Source organism: Oryctolagus cuniculus, chromosome 3 (assembly GCF_964237555.1).
Source record: "Oryctolagus cuniculus chromosome 3, mOryCun1.1, whole genome shotgun sequence".
Taxonomy (NCBI): domain Eukaryota; kingdom Metazoa; phylum Chordata; class Mammalia; order Lagomorpha; family Leporidae; genus Oryctolagus; species Oryctolagus cuniculus.
Window position 1 is genome coordinate 21,118,357 of NC_091434.1, and position 24,758 is coordinate 21,143,114.

At 46.2% G+C, this 24,758-nt stretch overlaps 1 protein-coding gene and 1 long non-coding RNA gene across 2 annotated transcripts in view; both read right to left on the reverse strand.

Annotated features, from left to right (window-relative positions):
* ARPC2 (actin related protein 2/3 complex subunit 2) overlaps window positions 1-17,054 on the reverse strand; it is a 30,992-nt gene extending 13,938 nt beyond the window's left edge. Inside the window, exons 1-5 of the mRNA XM_002712472.5 lie at window positions 16,872-17,054; window positions 16,573-16,654; window positions 9,316-9,350; window positions 6,548-6,660; window positions 1,627-1,672 (exon numbers count right to left, since the gene is read on the reverse strand). Of these exons, the coding sequence (XP_002712518.1) occupies window positions 1,627-1,672; window positions 6,548-6,660; window positions 9,316-9,350; window positions 16,573-16,646 (268 nt within the window). The 5' untranslated portion in view covers window positions 16,647-16,654; window positions 16,872-17,054. The remainder of the gene's footprint in view (window positions 1-1,626; window positions 1,673-6,547; window positions 6,661-9,315; window positions 9,351-16,572; window positions 16,655-16,871) is intronic.
* LOC138848930 (uncharacterized) lies at window positions 14,327-16,565 on the reverse strand. The gene is made up of 2 exons (XR_011387112.1): window positions 15,224-16,565; window positions 14,327-15,109 (listed from the first exon to the last, which is right to left on the reverse strand). It is a non-coding gene; the product is annotated as an uncharacterized lncRNA (long non-coding RNA).
* Window positions 17,055-24,758: the final 7,704 nt, after the last annotated feature.

Below are 24,758 nucleotides of genomic sequence, written 5' to 3' on the forward strand. Positions count from 1 at the left end.
ACCCTGCACTGTATGAACATGGTGCAGAGGGTCTGTGTTGAAGCAGGAAGTGGAAGAAGAGAGAGGCCAAGGGACAGAACCACGAAATGGTTAGGATCTCTGATGTGACACGCACGCCAAAGAATTCTGACAGATCTTTCTGTTCCAGATGTTTCTTTATTTCTCTTTTCCAAACACCTTGGTTTGTCTTTTTTTTTTTTTCTGACAGGCAGAGTGGACTGTGAGAGAGAGAGACAGAGAGAAAGGTCTTCCTTTTGCCGTTGGTTCACCCTCCAATGGCTGCCGCGGCCAGTGAACTGCGCTGATCTAATGGCAGGAGTCAGGTACTTCTCCTGGTCTCCCATGGGGTGCAGGGCCCAAGCACTTAGGCCATCCTCCACTGCAGTCCCTGGCCACAGCAGAGAGCTGGCCTGGAAGAGGGGCAACCGGGACAGAATCCGGCGCCCCGACCGGGACTAGAACCCAGTGTGCCGGCGCTGCAAGGCGGAGGATTAGCCTAGTGAGCCACGGCGCCGGCCTTGATTTGTCTTAAAGTGTCATTTTTACCTTGTTTTCATTTCTAAAACACACTAGTTCCATTAATTTGGGGATTAATATATTTCAGTATTTTTATGAAATGCTGTCAAAGTTTCCACTCACAAATACTCCCGGAAACACGCAGCACAACAAAGGTAGCTTTCTTTGGTAGATGTTTTGTTTCCAGAAGCAAAAATATAGGAGACATGAAGGTATTGTAAGGTGATGAGGAGGTATCATGTTATAAAAATATCAAAAGAAAAAAAAATGGTGAGAGGAACAAATAAGTTAACAAAAGTAAGTGCTACGGAAAGTGACAGAAACAGAGAGAGAGAGGAGAGGGAGAGGGAAAAGAGAGAGTGACCTTCCTTCTTAGAACAGTTTACTCATCAAGGCACCAAAGTAACAGTATCTTAGCAATAACCACATTCAAATGGTCTTCCTGTGTGGGTCTCACTTTGGGGTCCAGCTAAGTGCCTCAGAATCTGAGACATTCCACTGAATCCTGGGTGAAAATCATGTTCAGTTTTTCCACTTTAAACATCTCTTACAACAATATAGCTTGACCATCGCACTCAGCAATGCCACGGTGCCTTTTAATCTCCTGCTAGACGAATGGATTAAAGAGGGGGCTATGGGTTTCGGCACCAAAAAAGAGGGGGCTGGCACTTTAGACTTGAGACTTGACAATATGAGAACAGTATTGCGAAGATTCCTTTTCCTGCTCTGAATCTGCAGGTATAGAAGAAGGTGTTACTAGGGGCTAGGGTGGGAATTAATGTTGCTGTCTTCTCAGAGGTATTTTAATCACCAAAAGCAAACAAAGGTGGCCTTTGGCTGAGAGATTAAGGAAGAATTAATTGGCCCTATCAAGTAAATGTTAAAAATGTGATAATATAAACTCTGCACACCCTACTGTGCACCACACTAGACAGACCAAAGCCCTTAAAAGCTATTTTTATGAAAGCAGTTGAATTGGAAACTGGACTCATGCAGAAATATTTATAAAATGAATAATATTTAAACAAAATCCTTAGGCTAAAGAAAGCACAACACAAACAAGGCATGTTTCTTTCCAGGTCATTCTCAGTTGCTCAGATTACTACGTACCTGATTCTGGATTCACCAAGAAACTCCCGTACACCCTTTTTAATAACTAGAAAAAAAAAACCCAAAATATGTTAATCCAAAGGCCATTACATCTCATTATTTAAAAAAAAAAAAGATTATTGAGTGGCTGGCGCTGTGGTGTAGAGGGTTAGGCCTCCGCCTGTGGTGCCTGCATCCCATGTGGGCACTGGTTTGAGTCCCAGCTGCTCTACTTCTGGTCCAGCTCTCTGCTAATGTGTCTGGGAGAGCAGTGGAGGAGGCTCCTGGCTCCTGGTTCTGTTCTGGCCTGGCCTTAGCTGTTGAGGCTGTGTGGAGTATGAACTAGCGGATGGAGGATTTCTTTCTGTCTTTCTCTTCATTTCTGATTTTCAAATTAAAAAAAAAAAGATTTATTCAGAAAGGCAGAGTGACATACAAGGAAAAAGAGAGACAGCAAGTGAGCAAGCGTGCGCATGCTTCCATCTGCTGGCTACTCCTTACATGGCCACAATGGCCAGCCAGGCCTGGGCCAGCTGGAGTCTGGAGCCAGAACTCCATCTGGGTCCCCCATTGTGGGTCACAGAGTTTCAAGTACTTGAGTCATCATCCATGAATTTCCAGGCAAGTGAGCAGGAAGCCGGATTGGAAATGGAGTGGCCAGGACTTGAATGAGTGCTCTGATATGGGATCCAGGTGTCCCAGTGGTGGTTCAACCCATCCCACCAAAATGTCCGCTCACTCTGATTTCATCATTTTAAAGCATTGAATGTGCTAAGCTCTTCTTAGGACACCATTCTGTCTGACTTTTATTTGGTGGGTGGGAAAGTAGAGACAGAAGGGGAGGCAGATTTATCTACGTCACTGCATAGGCTGCTCACAGAACTGAGGTTAAATTTAAAAAGTCAGTTTTGGATTTATCATTTAATCAAAGCCCATCCTGTACTCTTCCAGCTATTAATGCTAGTATGTCTATAGAAGGTCGTAAACTCTATATGGGTCTTGCTGCTGCCTCTTTTCTAGCTTTTAGAAGTAAATGACAAACAAGAGTCCCTTTTACAACTCTCTATTTTTTTCTCTGCCAGAATGACTGCTTCACCCAGGGCAAACTGCTTTTAGACTGACAAAGTTTAAAAAACAAACTTTTGGTGTTGGCAGCATGGCAGAGCAGGTTGAGCCTCTGCCTATAATGCCATTATCCCATGTGAGCACTGGTTCAAGTCCCAGCTGCTCCACTTCCAATCCACCAAAAGATGGTCCAAGTGCTTAAGCCCCTGCCACCGACATGTGGGAGACCCGATGGAATTCCAGGCTTCTGGCTTTGGCCTGGCTCAGACCCAGTTTGGCGATCTGAAGAGCAAATCAGCAGATGAAGATCTTTCTCTGTAGCTATGCCTTTCCAATAAATAATCTTAAGAAGAAAAATAAAGAAAGAAAAGAATCTTTGAGGGGCAGAGAGAGAAATCAACAGAGTTCTCATCTACAGGTTCACTGTCAAAATGCTGGCCGACAGTCAGTGTTGGGCTGCAGCTGGGACCTGAGTCCACATTTCTCGTATGTATGGCAGGAACTGAACCACCTGAGCCATCAGCAGGAAGCTAGAGTCTAGAGTTGGAGCCAGGAATCAAACCCAGGCACTTCTGTGGGATGTGGGCAGCTAAACCCCAAGGCTAACTATCCACTCCTGACTTAAATACTGTAGGGGACACATTAAGCAGCAGAAGGCAGCTATTTGGGGACAGAAACAAAGTAAACATTAAAGTCATTAACAATCGGATAAGCTTATTGGCATACAGTAGTCTTTATACATTTAAGAGGCAAAACAGACATGGCTTAATACTAACCCTCGCTAGAAACTATTCAATAGGGAGAGATGTCATTGCCACTCCACAATAAGGTAAAACTGATATCCACATCCTAAAACTCAGTGGTCTAACAGGCTGCAGAGAGCCAGTCAACTTCTAACCCTATCGCCACAGAGACACTAATAATAGTAATTTTTGGGACATGTCCTGCTGGACACATAAAGCATATTTAAACTACAACAAATTACCAGGTTAAAATGTACAGACTTCAGTTTGAATTGTAAGTAAGTGTTAAACATTTTGCTTTAAAGACTTCCGTTGGGCGGAGAAAAGTACTGTGAACCCGAGTGGCCTCAGAATCGAGATTCACATGGTCAGGATGTGTCTGCTATGTGCTCAGGGTCCACAGCACCGCTGCATGCAGACACAATAACTATGTCAAGGAATCTCTTTTTCCCTCATTTACTTGAAAGGCAGAGAGAGAGAGAGTCAGATAGACATTACTGCCCCCACGTGCCTATTACAGCTGGGGCTGGGGCTGGGCCAGGCCAAAGCCAGGAGCCTGAACTCCATCTGGGTTCCCCGCAAGGGTGGCAGGGACCCCAACACTTGAGCCATCACTTGCTGCCTCCCAGGTGCATTAGCAGAGAGCTGGATGGGAAACAGAATAGCTGGGACTCAACCCAGCACCCCAATAAGGGTGTGAGTGTCCCAAGTAGTGCTTACCTGCTGTACCACCACGTCTAGCCCATGTTTATTTTTAATGTATTCTTTACATAGCTTTTAAAAACAAACCAGGAATAAGCCAAATATTTTATGTCCTATTTGAAAAGATTACCCAATGATGGGACTTTTTTTTCTCTTGTTAAGTGTGGCCTGTAAATAGCCCATCGGACAATCATTTCTTACTATCCCACATGCTTATTTAACCACTTTCCAACAGCTGGAAGGAATCCCCAGCCTGTGAAACATGGGTAACAGTGTGGCCCTCAATGTGTGAATCAGTGATCATGCTAGTTTAAAGGCAAAAGAGAACCAATGCCCCTGTAGTTCCTACTTGGTGTCATACAGCCACTGGGAGCTCTCTTACAGAAGAGGAACTGAAGGGAGGGAGGGGGTCAGGTCAGAGTTGGTTGCTGACACAGAGATCTGACCTTTAGGTATCCCAGATACCACTTCTCCTAAAGGGTCTGGGGGGAAAGAGTAGCATGCACATACCACGAGTTTTACCAGCAGGCTATCTCCGAGCTACAATTCTGTACTGCACGTACTTAGAGGAGGAAGAAACCAAATGTAGCAGAAACCACAGCCCCTAACATTTTATTTAATTCCAAACTTACCCAACAAATATTCTAAACTCTATGAAGTATTTAGAGTCAAATTCAAACCAAGTTCAAGTCCTTTGCTCTCTTCCCTTGGCAAAACCAGATGTTTCCTTATTACTTCGCTTGCACTTTTCATGGTGATTCATTTTCTAATTTGTGCCCCTTCTCCCAACCTGACTTCAGGAGCTGGGTGGAGGCAGCCCACCACTGGTCACTCTCAGACCTTCCCACAGTAACAGCAGAGGTGGTTCTGACCAAGGGCCCCTGACAAAGGAAGGAGCTTCCTGTGGTTATCACAGGCTGGTCACTGTTTAACCGAGCCAGGGAGCCCTTCACTGTGCACTCTGTTCCAATGCTGTTACTCCACCCACCAGAGCAGGTGGGGCTGGTTCTTTGACCCTTGTTAGGGCTGCAAGAACAGCAAGGTGCTCTGGAGGTCCACTGTTAAGAAATCTACCTCAACCCTGCCTTTCCTTCCAGGATTATTATTATTGTGCCCAGATCTTTGTAGTGAGGGCTATCTGGGGAGAATGATTACACAACTGTCAGTTGTCTGCTCAAATGTTTAACACTTTTTTTTTTAAACACTTTTTTTAGGTAGTTATTTCACAGCTACTCCAAAGCAGGGCTGCCTTAGGAGCCACTTGCTTTGTCTTGTTTTATCTGGTAAAAGAAGAGTCAGCCACTATTGTTTATATAAAATTCTTCATGACATTTCTGAAGAACTAGGTCTTCCTCTTGAAGCTTTTCTCTTTCAGGTGGTAAAATAACCAGGATCCAAATTCCCTAAAAACGTTTCTTCTTTCCTTGAATTTGTGGGGCAAACCAAACACATTTGAATAACTAAGGGAAGTGATTTCCTATGGCTCCGTTCTGTTTAGTGAAGACTACCTTTAGAACCAAAAAACCCATCAAGCTTTTCATCATATTCTTCACAAACAGGCTTTTATTACACAGATTTTAAATAATTTCAAAATCTGCTACTCTTTTCAGAAAGAAAATGGCTGTATCTTCATTCAATAGATTAAGGAGAACTTCATTTGTTAAAACTAAGATATCTGAAAACTGATTCAGGAACTGAGTCATACTTCCTGCTCTGAGACCCAACCACAATGTGCACACACTGGTGTAACAGCATTTTCTTTTTTCCATAAATGGCCCTCGCCAGAGCAAATACAGTTCAACAGGAACTAAACCTGCTACTTTAGCTACCCAAAGGATCCAATGAATGGGCATGGACATTACTGCTGTCTCCAATGGCTGTGGCATGGAAGAGCAGGCCAGCTCTAAAGACCATTAACTAAAAAATTTAGAGGGTAGTTATTTGTGCCTTTATTTCCAGAATGAGAAACTAAGACTATAAAATTTAAACAGGCCAAAGTTATACACCTGCTTTGATAATGTTACAATAGTAGTAAAGAACCTCTCTCATTCTTGTGATAGATATTTTTGTATTGGTCAAAGAAAAGCATTCTTTGCTGTGTTTTTGGGGAACAAAAGCTATTTTCATTTTCATTGCCTTATAAAACCTAGGTAGCACATGTAATTTGAAAAAAGGCAAATCATTTTAAGATTTGGATAAAGTTATTAAGCTTCAGTTAGAGAACATCTTTTCTATAAGCTAAAAAGCAAGTAAACGAAGAGCCCGAGCCTCTCCGGGAAACGAACTCCGGAGTGCTGGCTTGATGAGCATGCTGTACCACGCAGCCAGTGCCCGCTGGGGCGGCTTAAGGCCCCAGGTCTCCTGTACATGGCAAGCTGCCGACAAACATAAGGAGGAAACAAGGGTTCCAAGTACAACGATGTTGAACTTACCTCGTCAGCACCATGTGCCTGAAGTTCTTTGTAGAATTTCAAAGAAATACTGACCATCACCTTTGTTTTGTCTCCATTAGGATTTGAAATATGATAGAGGACTCCATCAAAATCTGTGAGAAAGCACAGAACACTGAGTAAGCTCGGAATGGGGATAATTTCTCAAAGCGCCGCCTAGGTGCAGGTCACAAGAAAGACCCCTTAAAAAAAGGCACATCAAATAAAATGGTACTTATTTTAAACCCGTGTAGGGAGAGGGCCCTGTGACATGGCGGTTAATCCTCTGCCAGCAGCGCCGGCATCGCATATGGGCGCCAGTTCTAGTCCCAGCTGCTCCTCTTCCAGTCCAGCCCTCTGCTATGGCCTGGGAAAGCAGTAGAAGATGGCCCAAGTCCTTGGGCCCCTGCACTCACGTGGGAGACCAGGAAGAAGCTCCTGGCTTCAGATCAGTGCAGCTCCGGCCATTGTGGCCATCTGGGGAGTGAACCAATGGAAGAAGACCTTTCTGTCTCCTCCTCTCACTGCCTGTAACTCTCAAATAAATTAAATAAAATCTTCAAAAAAAAAAAAAAAAAAAAAAAGCCATGTGGGAAGATGGCAGAAACACTGCACTGCCGACCAGCTATTCTTACCTTTATCACAGTTCAGTGGTCAATGTTTAAAATTTTAAAATTTAAAAGTGATAAGTGATGCATTTCAAACACGTATCAAATTAGGAAGAACAGTGTAACAACCTCTAATCCCTTTCAGAAAGCTTCAGCAATTAGTAACAGGGTCAGATATGGACCATGATCGCCATTAGTTTTTGATTCATTTGGAAACAAATTCTACACATCACACCACATCAACCATGAATACCTTGGATCTCAGAATGTTAACTTCAGAGGATTAAAAAGGAGGTCATTTCAAAACATAACCAAAATACCACTATTATGCTTTAATTTTTTTTAAAAAAAGTATCAAATATCTACTTAAATATTTTCTATTTTCCCTCCCTAATTTTTCATTTTATTTCTTTATTTTTATTTGAGAGGCAGAGACAGAGAGAGAGGCTGGCAGACAGCCCCAATCTGCTAGCTCACTCCTCAAATGTGTGCAAAGGCCAGGGCTGGGCCAGAATGAAGCCATGAGCTAGGAACTCAATTCAAATCTCCCACATGGGTGGCAGGGACCCAACTGCTTGAGCCATCACCTGCTGCATCCCAGGGTGTGTATTAGCAGGAAGATGGAACTGGCCCCTCTGAAAAAAAAACTTTTTTGACAGGCAGAGTTAGACAGTTGAGAGAGAGAGAGACAGAGAAAAAGGCCTTCCTTTTCCATTGGTTCACCCTCCAAATGGCTGCCATGGGCAGCGCGTTGCGCCGATCTGAAGCCAGGAGCCAAGTGCTTTTCCTGGTCTCTCACGCGGGTGCAGGGCCCAAGCACCTGGGCCATCATCCACTGCCTTCCCAGGCCACAGCAAAGAGCTGGACTGGAAGAGGAGCAGCCAGGACAGAATCTGGTGCCCCAACTGGGACTAGAACCTGGGGTGCTGGCGCCGCAGGTAGAGGATTAGCCAAGTGAGCCGTGGCGCTGGCCTCCTCTGAAATTTTTTAAACACTGTCATCCATCTTATTTGAATTAGGTTCCAACTAAGATCCACATAATACACACAATATGGTTATCATTTAAGGCCTCTTCTAATTGACAGGCCACCCCTCATTTTGGGTTCCCTATGCAACACACAGAAGACTGACTCAGCCTATAAAATTCCTGAAACTAGGGGGTGAGTGCCATCACATTAGGGAGCTGACATGAGAGGCAGAGGGAGATCTGGCATGGTGAGTTAGGTGGGTCTGGGATGGTATCTGGCCTCTAAGCCACGGCACTTCAGAGCTGCAAAAGTCGCCCATGATCATCTGATCAAGTATTCTCCTTTTATAGAGCGGGGCTGTGCAGGGCGGGGTGGGGGGGAGGAGGAAGTGGGGGCTGAATAATCCCTCAAACTTCACAGAGCAAGTGTCTACCATCAACACGCAATTCCTCACAGGAAATGGAAAGCAAGAAAGCAGTGACATCTCTCAGACTCTCTGAACAGGTCTTCAGCACGCTCATGTCTCCCACTCTTCTAGCGCTAGGTAAACGAGGATGATGTCTACTTGAAGATAATAATGTAATTATTTCCAACTTTTTAAAAACCTTACTTTGGCAGCTAGCACTGTGGTGCAGTGGATTAAGCCGTGGCCTGTGACTCCAGTATCCCATAAGGGCGCCAGTTCAAGTCCTGGCTGTACCACTTCTGATCCAGCTCCCTTCTAACATGCCTGAGAAAGAGGCAGAAGATGCCACCCACCTGGGAGACCCGAATGCAGTTCCTGGCTCCTGGCCCAGCCCCAAGCTTTGCAGCCATTTGGGAACTGAAATCTGTAGATGGAAGATCTCTCTCCCTCTCTGTAACTCTGCCTTTTAAATAAGTCAATACATTTAAGTAAAAAAAAAAGAAAAAAAAAGAAAAGGGAGATCAAGGAGACCTCTTGGGCCTTAAAAAACAAAAATGAAAACCTTACTTTATACTACAAAATTAAACTCAAACTTCGAAGATATCAGCAGGTAACTTAAATAGTTTACTCAACTCCAAAGTCAGTCATCAATGGATTAACATGAAATAGTTATCTGAGATAAAGACCTCACATAGGCAGTACTCAAAATGTCAGTTTATTTTAGGAACAATTTCATTTTCCATTTTTTATACTGCGCCCTCTGAACAGGGTTGAAACAAAGACACTTACCTGCAAAGGTTACTTCTACTGCTTCTGGTTTGTTTCTGTAAAACAAACAAACAAACAAAGGCCCTCAGTTGAGCTAATGGTTGCTGCTTGCCTTCAAGAGGGCTTGGAAAGACTCCAGGGCTTCACTTAAGGTCTGGCCACTCTTTATAAATTTTAGGCTTACTGCTGATGAGAGTACACAATTCACTTTCTCGTGGCCCTGAGCTACTGGACTTGCTTAAAGTGAGAGATAAAAAAGGAAGGACAGCTATAGCTTTTGGTTTTCGCTTGCTGGCGAATCTCTTGCCTTGGCTGGCACTCACTTTCAATTCTGAATTCCTAAGAACATGACATATGCATCTGTACAAGTGAGCCCCAAAATGACATCTTTTGGTCAATGCCTGACAGGCCCTACGAGTGAACCTAGCAGAAAAAGGCCTAAGTATAAAGCAGAATAGTTTTAACTTGTTCAAGTGAAAAGACGATTCAGGATGATAAAGCCAAACAGCAAGTCCAACTCTGCTTCAAAGGCTAACTAACAGCAGTTCTCCTACATGTCTTTCTCTCCTGCTTTACAGGAACAGATCATTCACCACGCTCCCTTGAAAGCCCGCTACCTCCTTCTGTTTTGTTTTTAAACTCCAGCTCTGCGTTCATATGGAAGTGCAGCACAAAACAGCACTGTGAAATCACTGAGAAGAGACAACACATTTGTTTTTCAACTTCAGCCTTTTCATCAGGCTTAGGTTTGGGGATAAAGTACCATCCTCACACCTTTGTCGTCTCACCTACCCATCTATAAAACGGGAGAACACACTGAACCTGTCGACCTCATAAAACTGCTACAGATAAAATAAAGGAACAGGCATGAAAGAACTCACACTGGAAGGCAATGACTGCGTAGCACTTTCTGTCCAATTAATTTCCAGCTTAGCCTGTACATGGGCTTGGATAAATATGCTGCCTTACTACCTAGAAAGCAGGACAGTGACTCTACCTACAAAAAATAATGGTGAATTAACCAGCAGTGAACAGTTACTTTGTGTCTTTTCCCCTTCTCAAAGCCAATGGCAGGAAACACAAGGAAGACTACAGCCTTGCCTATTAGCTACATATAAGTCAAATGATTCCACTCTGATGGGTGGCGGACATATACACATTTTCACAATTATTTTTGCCTATCTCGCTCAAGATCTCTCAAGCAAGTCATATCTATCATGCCATCTCTGCTCCTTCACCTGTGAAAGAAACCAAGCCTGTGTTACTCGCCAGAGTTGTTGGGAGAGCAATATACGAAACAGTTTATGACTGCAAAGATGCTGATGCGGAAACTAAGCAACATTTTGCCAGGAAACTGGATTCTATTATACACATGTTGGCCTCACTGAAAATCAACCTATACACATCACATACAAAGTTCCACCCTGGATCTTCAAAGCTGTCCATCTGTGACTTAGGAAAAAGCACACTGGGTGTCTCTAAGAGGGGAAGCATCATGTGGGTTTATGGACAAACACTGGGCTCAGAATATGAGTACCAGAGGAGAATTTAAAACGCTTCCAAGCTTTCATTTTGAAACTATACCAGGAAACAAAGGCAATGCATAGCCAGCAACCAGTCTTTACCTCTAGGAAACAAGAGCAAAGAAATATTAAGAGGATGCTTAAGAGGAAGAAGCACCAAGCTACATTTTTCTGGGGGAAACCCTACTGAACCCACAAGAAAAGCAGTTGATAGAAATCCATATTGCATTACTCAACAGACGTTTTTACAAACCCTTAGGACTGAGTTTCTAAGTTCCACTTCATCAACAGACCTGAGAAAAGCCAACTACAAATAAATAACCTTAGATTCCAAACATTTTGATTCTGAAAGTCTGCATTTCTCTAGGCATAAAATACCCCGAGCACACAGACCCCTAGTGGGAAACATCCTTAAGATCCACCCTAAGTGATTAGGAATATTTGTTAAATCACTGCTATTAATATTCTATGGCTACACAAAAGGGTTAAAGGAGAGACAAAGGCTGTCGAGCATAGCATTAGGCTAAAGGGAATTTCATGAAAAGTCCTCAGAGTTAGAGGTGCAAGAACTCTGTGCCCCAACAAGGACACTGCTGAGGGTGAAACACACCCACCAGGAGTTTGCTCTGTACTTCTATATGTGTCCAAAATCCGGGAGAGAGAGAGGTCAAACCAGTCTGGAGGAAAATGTAGCATTTAACAGGCCACAAAGATAAATGTTATTTATTGCCCTGCCAGCTGCTAGCGTTGCAATTACTGGGGGTGAATTTAATCAAAGAGCAGGTTCTTCAGAGCTGACCACTCAACCCAAGTGCTGTCACTTCCTGGCTACGTGACCACAGGCAATGCTACTCAAATGTCACCGAGCCTCAGGTTTCTCTTCCATAAAATGGGTCTAAAACACCGAACTCATGTGGCTACTGTGAAAACTGACTGAGATGACATTATGTACGGCCAAGTGTCCCAACAGGTGTCTCAAGACAGTTAAGACAAGCTGAGATAATGATCACCACAGCCTTTAGGGAAATCACTGGCAGGATCTGTGGGCGAGGGCATTTACCACAAACATGGTCACATTCTGTGCAGGCCTGGAGATAAACAAGGCTAGGAACCACAGCAATTCATACACACAGTAGTTATTCAATGTCCATCTCCTCTCCAACCATCAACAGTCCCAGTTTTCTTAACTGTAACTGAGATCTGCTATCTGTCACACAGGCACATTTTGAAAATAATTGGAACTGAGCTGAAGTGTGTAGGACAGTTCATGGCTCAGAGAAGGTGATCAGTGCTAGTCCTCTCCCTCCTCCAGAGGAGACCAACTGTGAAGTTATGGTCAGGAGAGGCTTGGGGATTGTGGTAACTCCCAGAATCAGGAACTGGTTAGTGGGAGTATAAAGAGAAATAAGACTCCTAGTAGCGTCAGACTGTTGTAACGTCTGGAATCCTAGAACAAGCCAGCTGGATGGTCCTCAGGGCTACTGACTGAACAGCCTGAGACACTAAAACACTGTCAATTCATTCAGATGGATCTCAAGGGCTATTTTTAAATCTCTTAGAAAAATTTTTCTTCTATCCTTTTTCTGAAGAAGCTTCTGGAATGTCAATAATTAGTCAGTAAAAGACTCCTGGCAACTGCATTATCTAATCTTCTTTCTCATTAAGGAGTTTGGAGTTTTTTAACTCCTGAATGCATTCTGGGATCCAATTACCCACCTGGACACGTATGTTCCTCTTCTAGCTGTCCCTTGCATGTCCTGAAGTGGAGGAACTACTGACTTCTGCTCACTATAAACATTTCTGATCACCCTCCTCTACATCCTCTCTAAGGTTCCCAACACTCTCTCTGAGCAAAGCCCACAAACACAAACCAGATTAGATTAGAGGCAGCCCCAACTTTCTGATATGCCTATCTCAAAATACAAAAATACAGACAGCAAGGATCTCAAAGCCGACTCACGCAAGGTCAGAAGAACTCTAAGCTCCTAGAGAAACCAAGAATCACTCTACCTGATTTCATTCATTCCTTCAAGAACGTTTACTGAGCTGACTATACTCGTACACACAATGGAGACGCGGGGAAACGACAGTGACTTTTACAGACCTAGGCCTGAGAAATCATCACTGCTGGAGCACAGCTCTGGGGCGGCAGGCCCACAGTGGTCCCAAGGAGGCCAGTAATGACCTGTAAAAAGGTCAAGCAAATCTTGGCGAGGCAGGCACTAAATTCCACTTTTTCTAAATGCTTAAACAATGCCCTAATTCTGAATCACTTCAAACCAGTCTGCCTCTCTGAGGACATATGCAGTGTATTTGAGAACGAGAACAAGGTATCAGCAAGATTTAATTTATTCCTTTCTCAAATTTCTCCGCCCACAGCCTTCGCCCACCCAACTGGCACTGCTTGCTTACTGAACTTCACTCCCCCTCACCGAGCCACGGCTCCCTACAATATGCACAGGCCGTGGCAAGGAGCCAGCACGCACTTCCAATCAACAGCAACTAGCATCTGACAGCAGTTCTTCAAGTTTGGACTCCAGGCTCGCCTAAGGTGACAGGCTTTGCTTGGAGGCTGAAAAGGCTCCTGGTGTACACACAGTAATAAAAGAAATTATTTTGCCGGATTATTTCTGCTTTAATTGGGGGTCTGGGTAAGAATTACCAAATGAAAGGGCACTGCTGTTGCAAAGACCTGTGCAGGAGGTTATTTGCAGTGTTGGGTATCGCTTTTTAATCAGTCACATTCCTGGTGTGAAGGCTGTTGGGAAGATAATTTACCAATAATTATTCCTTTGTGAGGATGCATACACAGATAGTTCCAATAAGCCACTTCCCAGGAGTGTGGTAGGAAAAAGCAAAAAGCAGTTTGTTTGGAATGACTCTTGGATTTGTCAGAAGTGCCTCCAAATTAAAAGGTGATTGTGACCAAATGCGCTCTTAGAGAGTCTGGATGGCAGAGCTGCTCCACCCAGACGGCCGCTTAGACCTGCAGTCGGATGTCACGGGCAGGGACTCAGGCGGAGGAGCCACAGGCTTCATTTCAGAACGGTCCTCCTCCACAGGCGCATCAGTGCGACTGCATTCTCAAGTGTATACCACAGAACTACTTTAAAGGCCATCTCGTGCTTTCATTTCCAGAAGCCGGGAGCCCGGTGCTGCCCAGAACTTTCTGCAATAATGGAAACATGCTACATCTGCCTAGTCCAAATTCAACAGCTACTGGGCACACGTGGCAACTGAGCATTCGAAACGGGGCTGCTGTGTAAGAACTCAGTTTGATTTCACCGTCATTTGTATTTCCACACAACCAGCCACATGTAGCTAGTGGCTATCACACGGGATGTGGCAGGGTTGGAAGACGAACTATAGACAAGCCTTCTCCCGGCTGCAACTTCCCCAACTGGTTTCTTCTGAGAAGCATAAAAAACAGGTGGAACAGACCTCTTTCAGCAGGTTCCCACAATGGCAAAGCCTTTTAAATCCCCCACGGCTCTCCTCCAAGCTATTACCTTTCTTTAATGTCTGCACCTCTTAGCTCTGTTGCTAATGTGCTCTCTTAGAAAGACCTCCCGCCGCATCAGTTGCTGCCTGGTGCTGAGCGCTGGTAGAATCCCATGTGTTCATGATGGTCGCCCCCGCCACCCTGGGCTGAGCTCGTGGGCAGCACCCTGACAAACACAGCTTCGTTGCTGCCTCCTCTTACGGGTGCCTGGGAACACACTCTGCTGCACCGTGTTCTGCTGGCGTTGTACTTGCAACCCCAGGAATGCCCGACCTCCTAGGCATGAGTATCACAGAGTATCTCGGCCTCTTTTCAAAAGATTCAACGAAACTTTCCACAGAATGGTCTGGGCTCTTGTATTGAAAGCCAGATCTCAAAGGGGAGATGGGCTGGAATAAAAGCCAACCCCAACCCTTGCCCCCATACAACCTCACCACCAATGTCTGTCTATTAAAAAAGTCCTGCAAGCTCTAATCTATGCCTTCCAAATTGAGGGCCATTTTAATCCCTCTGAAATGATTAACTGCTATTTTGAAAATAATTATAAGAAAGAACTGAAGTTCTGAATGGGCCACACATTTTGGAATCACAGGTTATTAATACACAAATAGATGTGAAAGTACTCTTACACTAAAAGGCATGTTTCTACTTGCAGACACACAGCCATTTATCTTGCAGATCAGCTCATAACCACCCAGGTCTCATTCCTGGCCAGTCTGGACTTGAGAATGCATTGAGATCAGTTGTGAAAATGCAGAAGTGAAGTCAACTTCCTCCTATGTGCAGTGCACTGCTCAGAAAAAGCACAGAGCAATCACCCAAAATGAGATCCCGGACTGAGTCACTTGAGTATTTAAAATGCAAAGAACTGGTAAGAGGGGCTGAGAGTAAGAACTGAGTTAACCTGAAATATCAGCAACTGCAGGCAGGCCCTGGCAGGAAACCGTTCAGCTCACTGTATGCACTGCTTCCAAGGAAAGTAGTTCGTGTTCTTACAAAAAAGAGATGGGAACCACAATCCATTCAATTTAAGCAGTGAGCCAGTACTCAAAAAACAAACAAAAAAAAAAACAAAAAACAAACAAACAAAAAACCTCCCAAGTCACAAGTTCATTATGACCACTTAAATTTCCCTTCCACCAATCCTGTCCCATCTGTGGCTCTCCAAGCATTTACTTTCCTATTACTGGTTCCCAGTTCACCAAAAAGAGTTTGTACTTATTTCCTCAACTGTGCAACCAAGATGTGAAGCCCCATCGTCCCGGATGCGGAAATGAGGCAAAGGGACTGACCACAGGCCACCAAAAATTCGAAGCTAGAATTCAAGTCCTTGGCTCATGTTTTAAAGGTGCTCTGGGGGAGGCGGCTGATCGTCTTCCACTGATTCTGCTCTCTGACAGTGAAGGCTGCCTTGGAAATCAAAGCCCGTCTTTCACAGACAACGGTAAAAAAGAGGTTATCTAAGAACTTCATAGATTCTGGAAGCAGTGAAGTGTGTAACCGGCCAAGGATTGCCACAGAAGAAATCACAGCCCAGGGGTCTTGTATGAGAATTTAAAAGGCCAACAGGCAGATAAAGGCTGCGGGGTGTGCGGGGTGCAGGCTGCAGAGAGAGCCCGACACTCTTGGAAGAGATAAGGAAAGGGTGTGGGTGCAGGACTATTAGCTGTGCTTGAGACATGTGTAACAGAACGGCCCCTGTCGCTCGCAGGAGGGTTCGGGAAGGGAAGCTAGGGAGATGGCTGCAAGGCTGGGTCTGCTTTCCGTCCCCCCTCGGGCTCCCTTTAGGGGTGGGGGCGGGATGGAGAACGCCGGTGGCGATCTAGGCTTGCATCTTCTTCCCTCCTCCAGTCCTGGGAATTCCTGAAAACTCCTTCCAGCCCAGTCGCAAACCGGCTCTCTCCGGGTTCAGAACAATGACGGGGACACGGAGGGCAGTGGGCTCCTCGGGCTCCAGTTCCGGCCCGAGCTGCCCTCACGTCCCACAGGTCCCCTGGCCCTCGGCACGCACACTCCGGTCCACTCGCAGCTTCCGCATCCCTCCTCCGAGCCTCACCCCACGCATCCCTGCCCCTCACCCGCCGCGCCCAATCGCCTCCCACGTCTCTCCGCCGGGGCAGCCCCTACACACTGCCAGGCCTCCCAACTCCCTCCGCCAGGCCCGGGGGGGAAGCTGGACAGCACCGGGGACTAGCGGGGGTCAACTCTGCCTTCCACGCCGCCCCAAACCCCAGCCCCGGGGCGCGCGCTCACCCGGCGGCCGCGTTCTCGAACTTGAGAGCGAGCGTCTCCTCGATGATGCGGTTGTTCACCTCCAGCAGGATCATGGCGGCGGCTGCCCCGGACAGGGGAAGGAGAAACAAGGGCGGGTCAGGGTGGGTAAAGGAGGAAAGGACGCAGGGAGCGGCCCTGTGCCCCCTGAGAAGGGGGGCTGGGTGGGGTAGGTGACGGGAGAAGGGGAGAGGGGAGAGGGGCCGGGGTGGAGAGAAGGGGAGGACGCGCGCCGGCCCGCGCACGCACGGACTGTGGAGACACCCACCCACCCGACAGACCTGGCCCCAGAAGCCTCAACCCGCCTGCCGAGCCGCCGCCGCCACCGCTGCCGCCTCACCGACAAGCCCGGTCCCCGCCCAGCCCCCGGCTCTAGCCGGCCACTTCCGCTCTCACACCCACTTCCGCTCGCCGCCCGGACGCGCGGCCCCGCGGCGCCATTTCCGCTCCGGCTCCCTCGTGCACGCGCACGCAGGCGCGCCCGGGGTGGGGCGAGGCGGTCACACTTGCGCATGCGCAAGGCCTCCTACCGCTTTACTTTCCCACTGAAGCGCCCCACCCCCGCCCCATCAAGTCTCCGCGAGCCACCGAGCGGTCCTTCCCGGAACTTGCCTCCCGCTTGTCCCAGAGTTCCAAATCCACTCTTCCGGTTCTGTCATGTCAGGGGTCCTGCAAGAAGCTCGCTCTTATCTCGCGGCAGGATTCTTTGCTGTCGGCCTGTGCGTCGTGGAGGCTCCTCCTCATTCCAGACGGGTGGCAGTCCGTCGCACCATCGTGCGTTCATTTCCCCAACAGATGGTGGGCTCTTGTCCTGAGCCGCGAATGCGGAAGTGAACACGGTAGACAGGGTCCTGCCCTCGTGGAGCTTATACTGTGGTAAAGGAAACACAATGAACAAATGATCAGTTATGTTGTTTAAAGGCACCGAAGGAAAGGGATGCATAGTCACCTCGGTTAACAGGCAGTTCAGATGGGCCTCCCTGGACCCCTGTGCTGCCTCCATTTCCGTGCCAGGGGCTGCCCCTGGATGCGCAGAACATAATTTTCTCTGCCTCCAACCCTCACCTTTCAGTGCCCCCGCGGGAGACATAGCTCCTACTCATCTGCCTGCGGAATCTGAACTGATCCTTACACCACGTCTGCACCTTCTGCCTGTGTGCCTTGATTTGCATTTGTCCTCCTCCAGAGGAAGTGTAACAAGCTTAGTTGAGTCCCTTCTACATCAATGGTTTTTTTCAGTTATGTGCTGGTGCGGGGTGGGGTGAGTGGGGTGGGGTAGGGACGGGACTGGATCCAAAAAATGAGCAAAGATCCAGCCTTTATCGTCAAGGGGTAGACAGCTTTTAAAAATAGATTTCTTTTTACAGATTTGTTTATTAATTTGAAAGACAGTTTGAGAGAGAGAGATTTTCCATCTGCTTGTTCACTCCCCAAATGGCCACAACAGCGAGGGCTGGGCCAGGCTGAAGCCAGGTGCCAGGAGCTTCATCTGGGTCTCCCACGAGGGTGCAGGGGTCCAAGGACTTGGGCCATCTTCTGCTTTTTCCCCAGGAACATTAGCAGGGAGCTGGATGGACAGCGGAGCAGATGGGACTTGAACCAGTGCCCGTATGGGATACTGGTGTCTCAAACTGTGGCTTTACCCTCTTCTCACTATACCACAATGCTGGTCTCTAAAAATAGATTTTTTTTACGTACAGGCCTTGGATAAACTTCAGGGTACTGTAGATGCCATCCTCCGTCTATATGCTGCTGTTTCAACATTAAGTTCTGTTGAGCTAAAATAATTCATACAAATAGTTTAAAAATATGAGGGGACTCCAAAAAATTCATGGAAAAGTGAAATTAAAAAATAAATTTATTTTTGTGCAAAAATATTAAAATCCATGCATGGCATATCCATAAGCTTTGGGAAGACCCCTCATATGTATACCTACAATACTATAAAGTTTGTAATGGAAAAATAATTCTCACCCACTCTTCAGAAGCAATATTCGCAACTCTTTTTTAAAAATTTATTTTCACTTTAATTGAGAGAGAAAAAGAGAGAGGGATCGTCCATCTGCAGGTTTACTCCCCAAACGCCTGCACAAGGCAGAACTGGGTCAGGTGGAATCCGAGGGCCTGGGTCTCCCACGCCAGCGGTAGGGACCCAAGTACTCAAGCCCTTATCTGCGACCACCCAGGATGCACATTGGCAGGAAGCTGGGTCTCAACTGTTTTAATACTCCTCCTGATAATTACCTTCATATTTCTAAATAAATGTTCATACCACGATTTGTTGATTTGTGAATTTAAGCATTATCTGTTGGCTTCCTTGCCATATCGCTTCTGTCACGTGGTTATATAGCAATTTTTGGTTAAGCCAATAGTCAGTGTTTAAGTTATGATGCATGTAAATATTCTTTATTGATGAGCCCAGAACTGCACTCCAATACAGCTCTTCATTTTTCTTAGGATTCCTTAGTTCCTTTTCCTCTCATTTGTCTGGTTTTCTCTATCTTTGAAGTTGGCTCCTGTACCCTACCTAGTATGCTAAGATTCTGTCAGATAGTCTAGTAATGATATTTACTAAAACAGGTAAGTTTCATTTTTCTCCAGGATCTTTGTTCTAGAGCCTTCCTTTCTGTGTTTTCAGGTTGGGCTGGCTGCTCCCTAGACCCTGTGTACGGTGGTCCTGCTGGCCTTTTCTTTCCTTACCGTTCTGGGCCACTCTTGCCCATTTCCCAGATCCTGTGTCTTCCCTTTCTTGGTTTGCTTCCTCGTTTTGATTAAGCATCTCCTCTAGTAACCTCCTAAGAAAGGGACACAGGGGATATGCTGTTAGAATCGTTGTAGATTTGGGGGCCGGTGGTGTAGTAGGCAAAGCCTCTGCCTGTGGCGCTGGCAACCCTTATGCATGCCAATTCTAGTCCTGGCTGCTCCTCTTCTGATCCAGCTATCTGCTGTGGCCTGGGAAAGCAGTGAAGATGGCCCAAGTGCTTGGGACCCTGCACCTGTATGGAAGACCCAGAAGAAGCTCCTGGCTCCAGGCTTTGGATCCACCCAATTCCAGCCATTGTGGCCACTTGAGGAGTGAACCAGTGGATGGAAGACTTCTCTCTCTGTCTCTCTCTCTGTAACTCTGCCTCTCAGATAAATAAATAATATCTTTAAAAAATCATTGCATATTTGAAAAAGTCTTCAATCTGTTCTGATCCCTGATTTGTAGTTACATTGCAAGTTTCCAGTTGTCTTCCTTTGTCATTTTCAAAGTATTGAGGCAAGAGGGGGCTAAGGGTTTACTAAGGAAGCCGAGAAAAGCAAATTTCAAAACTTTTGTAGTTTATCTGTTTCTCTTAGTTTCCGTCTCCCTTATCCATGGCCTTGAGGCAGGAGACAGAAAAAAAAAAAAAAGAGCTAATTGGAAAAGCTGAGAAAGAAAACTGCAAGCTTTAAAAACCTTCCCTAAGAAGCTGAATATAGATACGATAGTGGCCAGATGGCCTGCACACCAGGTAACTTTGAAATCACGTGAAGGGTCTCTCACCCGAGACCAGCTCCTATAAAATCACTGCCCCAATTATCTTAGGGGCCTCAAGTCTCAGCCTCAGTCTTGTCTGATTCTTGGCCTGCTTCTACTCCCTTAAGAAGTGTACTTTCAGGTCTGGCGTTGTGGCCTAGCAAATACAGCCGCAGCCCGTGATGCCAACATTCCATATGGGTGCCAGTTTGTGTCCTGGCTGCTCCACTTCCAATCCAGCTGCCTGCTGCTGGCCTGGGAAAAGTGGCAGAGGATGGCCCGAGTGCGTGGGTCCCTGCCACCCATGCAGGAGACCTGTACAAGCCTCCTGACTTCGGCCTGGCCCAGCCCTGGCCATTGTGGCCGTTTGGGGAGTGAGCCAGCAGATCAAAAATTTCTCTCTCTGTGTCTCCCTCTCTCTCTGTAACTGACTTTCAAATAATGAATGGATGTAAAATATATTTCCTTTTCCTATAATAAACTGTTGCTGTTATACTTATTATCTGTGTGACCTTCATTTAATTTGTTGTCTGAGGCTGAAAACAACCTGTACTTGGTCCTTACGTTCCTACTCTCAACCCTCACAGCAGTGTTACTGCGTTTGCTTCAGCCTTCCAGGGTTGCTACTTAAGAAGTCTGGTTCCTGTTTGTGTTCCTGATCCTTTGTGTGCTACTTTTCTCCCATCACGGGGAGCATTCAATGTTTTCTCTAGCCTACGGCAGGATGGTTTATGAAGGCATGACTTGCTGTGACACTTTCTTAGCTTTTTGTACTGAGTCCTCGTTCAAAATGAAAACATCTACCTAGGTGCGGGTGCTGTAGTGCAGTGGGTAAGCCACCGCCTGCAGTGCTAGCATCCCATATGGGCACCAGTTCAAGACCCGGCTGCTCCATTTCTGATCCAGCTCTCTGCTATGGCCTGGGAAGGCAGTGGAAGATGGCCCAGGTGTTTGGGCCCCTGCACCTGTGTGGGAGACTGGGAGGAGGCTCCTGGTTCCTGGCTTCGGATTGGTGCAGCTCTGGCCGATGCAGCCATCTGGGGAGTAAACCAGAGGATGGAAGACCTCTCTCTCTTTCTCTGCCTCTCCCTCTCTCTGTGTGGCTCTGACTTTCAAGTAAATAAATAAATCTTTAAAAGATAAAAAAAGAAAACGTACTTAAGTTCTAGAAGGAATTTAGTGATTTCATTGATTTCCTCTTTTTGTTTTCTTTCTGTAATACATTATATGGAAATTAGACTTTCTTGATCATTTAATTTTCTATTTTCTATTTTTTTTGTTTGGTTTTTATTGTTAACTGTGGCGTAAGTATACACAACATGAAATGTCTCAGCTTCTTTATTTTTTTTTAAGATTTATTTATTTATTTATTTGAAAGGCAGAGTTACAATGAGGCAGAGACAGAAAGAGATCTTCCATCTGCTGGTTCACTCCCCAGATGGCCGCAGTGGCTGGAGTGGGGCTGATCTGAAGCCAGGAGCTTCTTTCAGGTCTCCCATGCGGGTGTAGAGGTACAACGACTTGGGCCGTCTTCTACTGCTTTCACAGTCGTAGCAGGGAGCTGGATCAGAAGAGGAGCAGACAGGTCTCGAACTGGCGCCCATATGGGATGCCAGTGCCACAGGCGGAGGCTTAGCCCACTATGCCACAGCAGTGGCCCTCTCAGCTACTTTTATGTACACAGATCAGTAATGTTAAGTGCATTCATACTGTATAATGCAAACAACAAGAATGCAATTCTTTTCATCTTGCAAAGCTGAAACGCTAAATTCGTTGTTTGCTTGTAGTTTTGTTGTGTTGTTATTCTATTTTTCTGGGATATTTCTTTGCCATCATCTTCAATCACTTTATTTTTTTTAAAAAGATATTTATTTATTTATTTATTTGAGAGGTAGAGTTACAGACAGTGAGATGGAGAGACACAGAGAAAGGTCTTCCTTCCGTTGGTTCACTCCCCAAATGGCTGCAATGACCGGAGCTGCGTCGATCTGAAGCCAGGAGCCAGATGCTTCCTCCTGGTCTCCCATGTGGGTGCAGGAGCCCAAGGACTTGAGCCATCTTCCACTGCTTTCCCAGGCTGCAGCAGAGAGCTGGATTGGAAGAGGAGCATCCGGGACTAGAACCGGCGCTCATATGAGATGCTGGCGCAGCTGGCGGAGGATTAACCTACTGTGCCACAGGGCTGGCCCCTTCAATCACTTTAAATTTCAGTTTTGTTTTTAATTTCTCAACCTTCGGGGCTGGTGCTAAGGCATAGAAGGTTAAGCCTCCATCAACAGTGCTGACATCCCATTTGGCTTCCAGTTCAAGTCCTGGCTGCTCCACTTCCGATCTAGCTCCCTGCTGGTGCATCTGGGAAAACAGTAGACAACAGCCCAAATACTTGGGCTGCTACATCCACATGGGATGTCTGGATGAAGCTCCTAGCTTTGGCCTGGTCCAGTCCTGGCTGTTGTGGCTATTTGGGGAGTGAACTAGTGGATGGAAGATTCTCTCTCTCTCTCTCTCTCTCTCTCTCTCTCTCTCTCTCTCTCTCCCCCTTTCAAATAAATAAATAAAATAAAAACCCAGAAGAATGAGACTAAAAAGTCTGAGTGGAGACTGAGTGTGTGGGCAAGAAGAGTTGACCAGCGCCTTGCTTCTCAAAAAGACCAGCCAGTGGTGGCGTCATCTGGCAGCCTGCTGGGTGTGCAGAGCCTCAGGACTCTCAGGCCACGCTGAGAATATGCACTGAATGAGACCGCCAGGGGAAGCCAACGCACATTCCGTTCTGGGAAGCACTGCAGTAATGGGGGGGGGGGGGCACTGGGTGGCACACAGGTGTGCCAGGTGGCAAACACCCTCAGCTGTGTTCAGGCCCCATGACCCCACCTGTGAATGCTCCAGGATAGGCTGTGCAGAGAACACTTAGCGTCTCAGCCCAGTGCCCCCACGGGTCTCCAGTGGTGGAGATGGATGAAGCATGGGTGTGATGGGTGGAGGGAGAGGGGCAGTCATTTGTCAGTGTGGGGAGCTAGAATACTAAAGACTTTTTATGCAGATTTTCAACCAAACCTCCCCTTTGCTTGTTTTTGGTTTATTTAATTTTCTGATAAATAGATTAAGTATCTTTGTTCCTACCACCCAGCTTTCTTGAAGCTCAACATTTTATAAATAAACTCGCTTCAGATCTTTATTTATTTTCATTTTATTTGAATGGCAGAGAGACAGAAAGTGAGAGATCTTCCATCCACCGGACATTCCCAGACGCCCTCCAGGCTGAAGCCAGTAGACGACAACTCAGTCTGAGTCTCCCACTTGGGTGGCAGAGACCAATGTACTTGAGCCATCGTCTGCTGCCTCCTAGGGTGCACATTAGCAGGAAGCTGGAATGGGAGGTAGAACAGGGACTTAAACTCACGCATCCGGATATGCGACACCTGCATCCTAAGCTGTGTCTTACTCCTGGGCCAAATCCCTGTCGCACTTCAGATCTTTTTTTTTTTTTTTTTTTTACTTTTATTTAATGAATATAAATTTCCAAAGTACGGCTTATGGATTACAATGGCTTCTCCCCCATAACGTCCCTCCCACCCGCAACCCTCCCCTCTCCCACTCCCTCTCCCCTTCCATTCACATCAAGATTCATTTTCGATTCTCTTTATATACAGAAGATCAGTTTAGTATACATTAAGTAAAGATTTCAACAGTTTGCTCCCACACTGAAACATAAAGTGAAAAATAATAGATGATTTTTTTAAATGATGATGAAATCAGATCAGACCTATTGTCATGTTTAATCCCAGCGAGAGTCAAGTTGGGAATTGCTAATTTCTTCTTCTTTTTTTTTTTTTAACAGAAGATCAGTTTAGTATACATTAAGTAAAGATTTCAACAGTTTGCACCCCCATAGAAACATAAAGTGAAATATACTGTTTGAGTACTCGTTATAGCACCAAGTCTCAATGTACAGCACATTAAGGACAGAGATCCTACATGAGGAGTAAGTGCACAGTGACTCCTGTTGTTGACTTTACAAATTGACACTCCTGTTTATGGCATCAGTAATCTCCCTATGCACCAGTCATGAGTTTCCAAGGCTATGGAAGCCCCTTGAGTTCTCCGACTCTTATCTTGTTTAGACAAGGTCATAGTCAAAGTGGAGGTTCTCTCCTCCCTTCAGAGAAAGATACCTCCTTCTTTGAAGACCTGTTCTTTCCACTGGGATCTCACTCACAGAGATCTTCAGATCTTTTTTAAAAAAAGAAATGCAGGCTGGCGCAGTGGCTCAATAGGCTAATCCTCTGCCTTGCGGCGCCAGCACCCCAGGTTCTAGTCCCAGTCAGGGCGCTGGATTCTGTCCCGGTTGCCCCTCTTCCAGGCCAGCTCTCTGCTGTGGCCAGGGAGTGCAGTGGAGGATGGCCCAAGTGCTTGGGCCCTGCACCCGCATGGGAGACCAGGAGAAGCACCTGGCTCCTGGCTTAGGATTAGCACGATGCGCCGGCTGCGGTGGCCATTTGAGGGTGAACCAACGGAAAAAGGAAGACCTTTCTCTCTGTCTCTCTCTCTCACTGTCCACTCTGCCTGTCAAAAAAAAAAAAAAAAAAAAGAAAGAAATGCTGTTGAAACCTCCCATGAACCCCACCCTGTGACATTCCTTTCTCTCTCTCTCTTTCCCTCCCTCTGA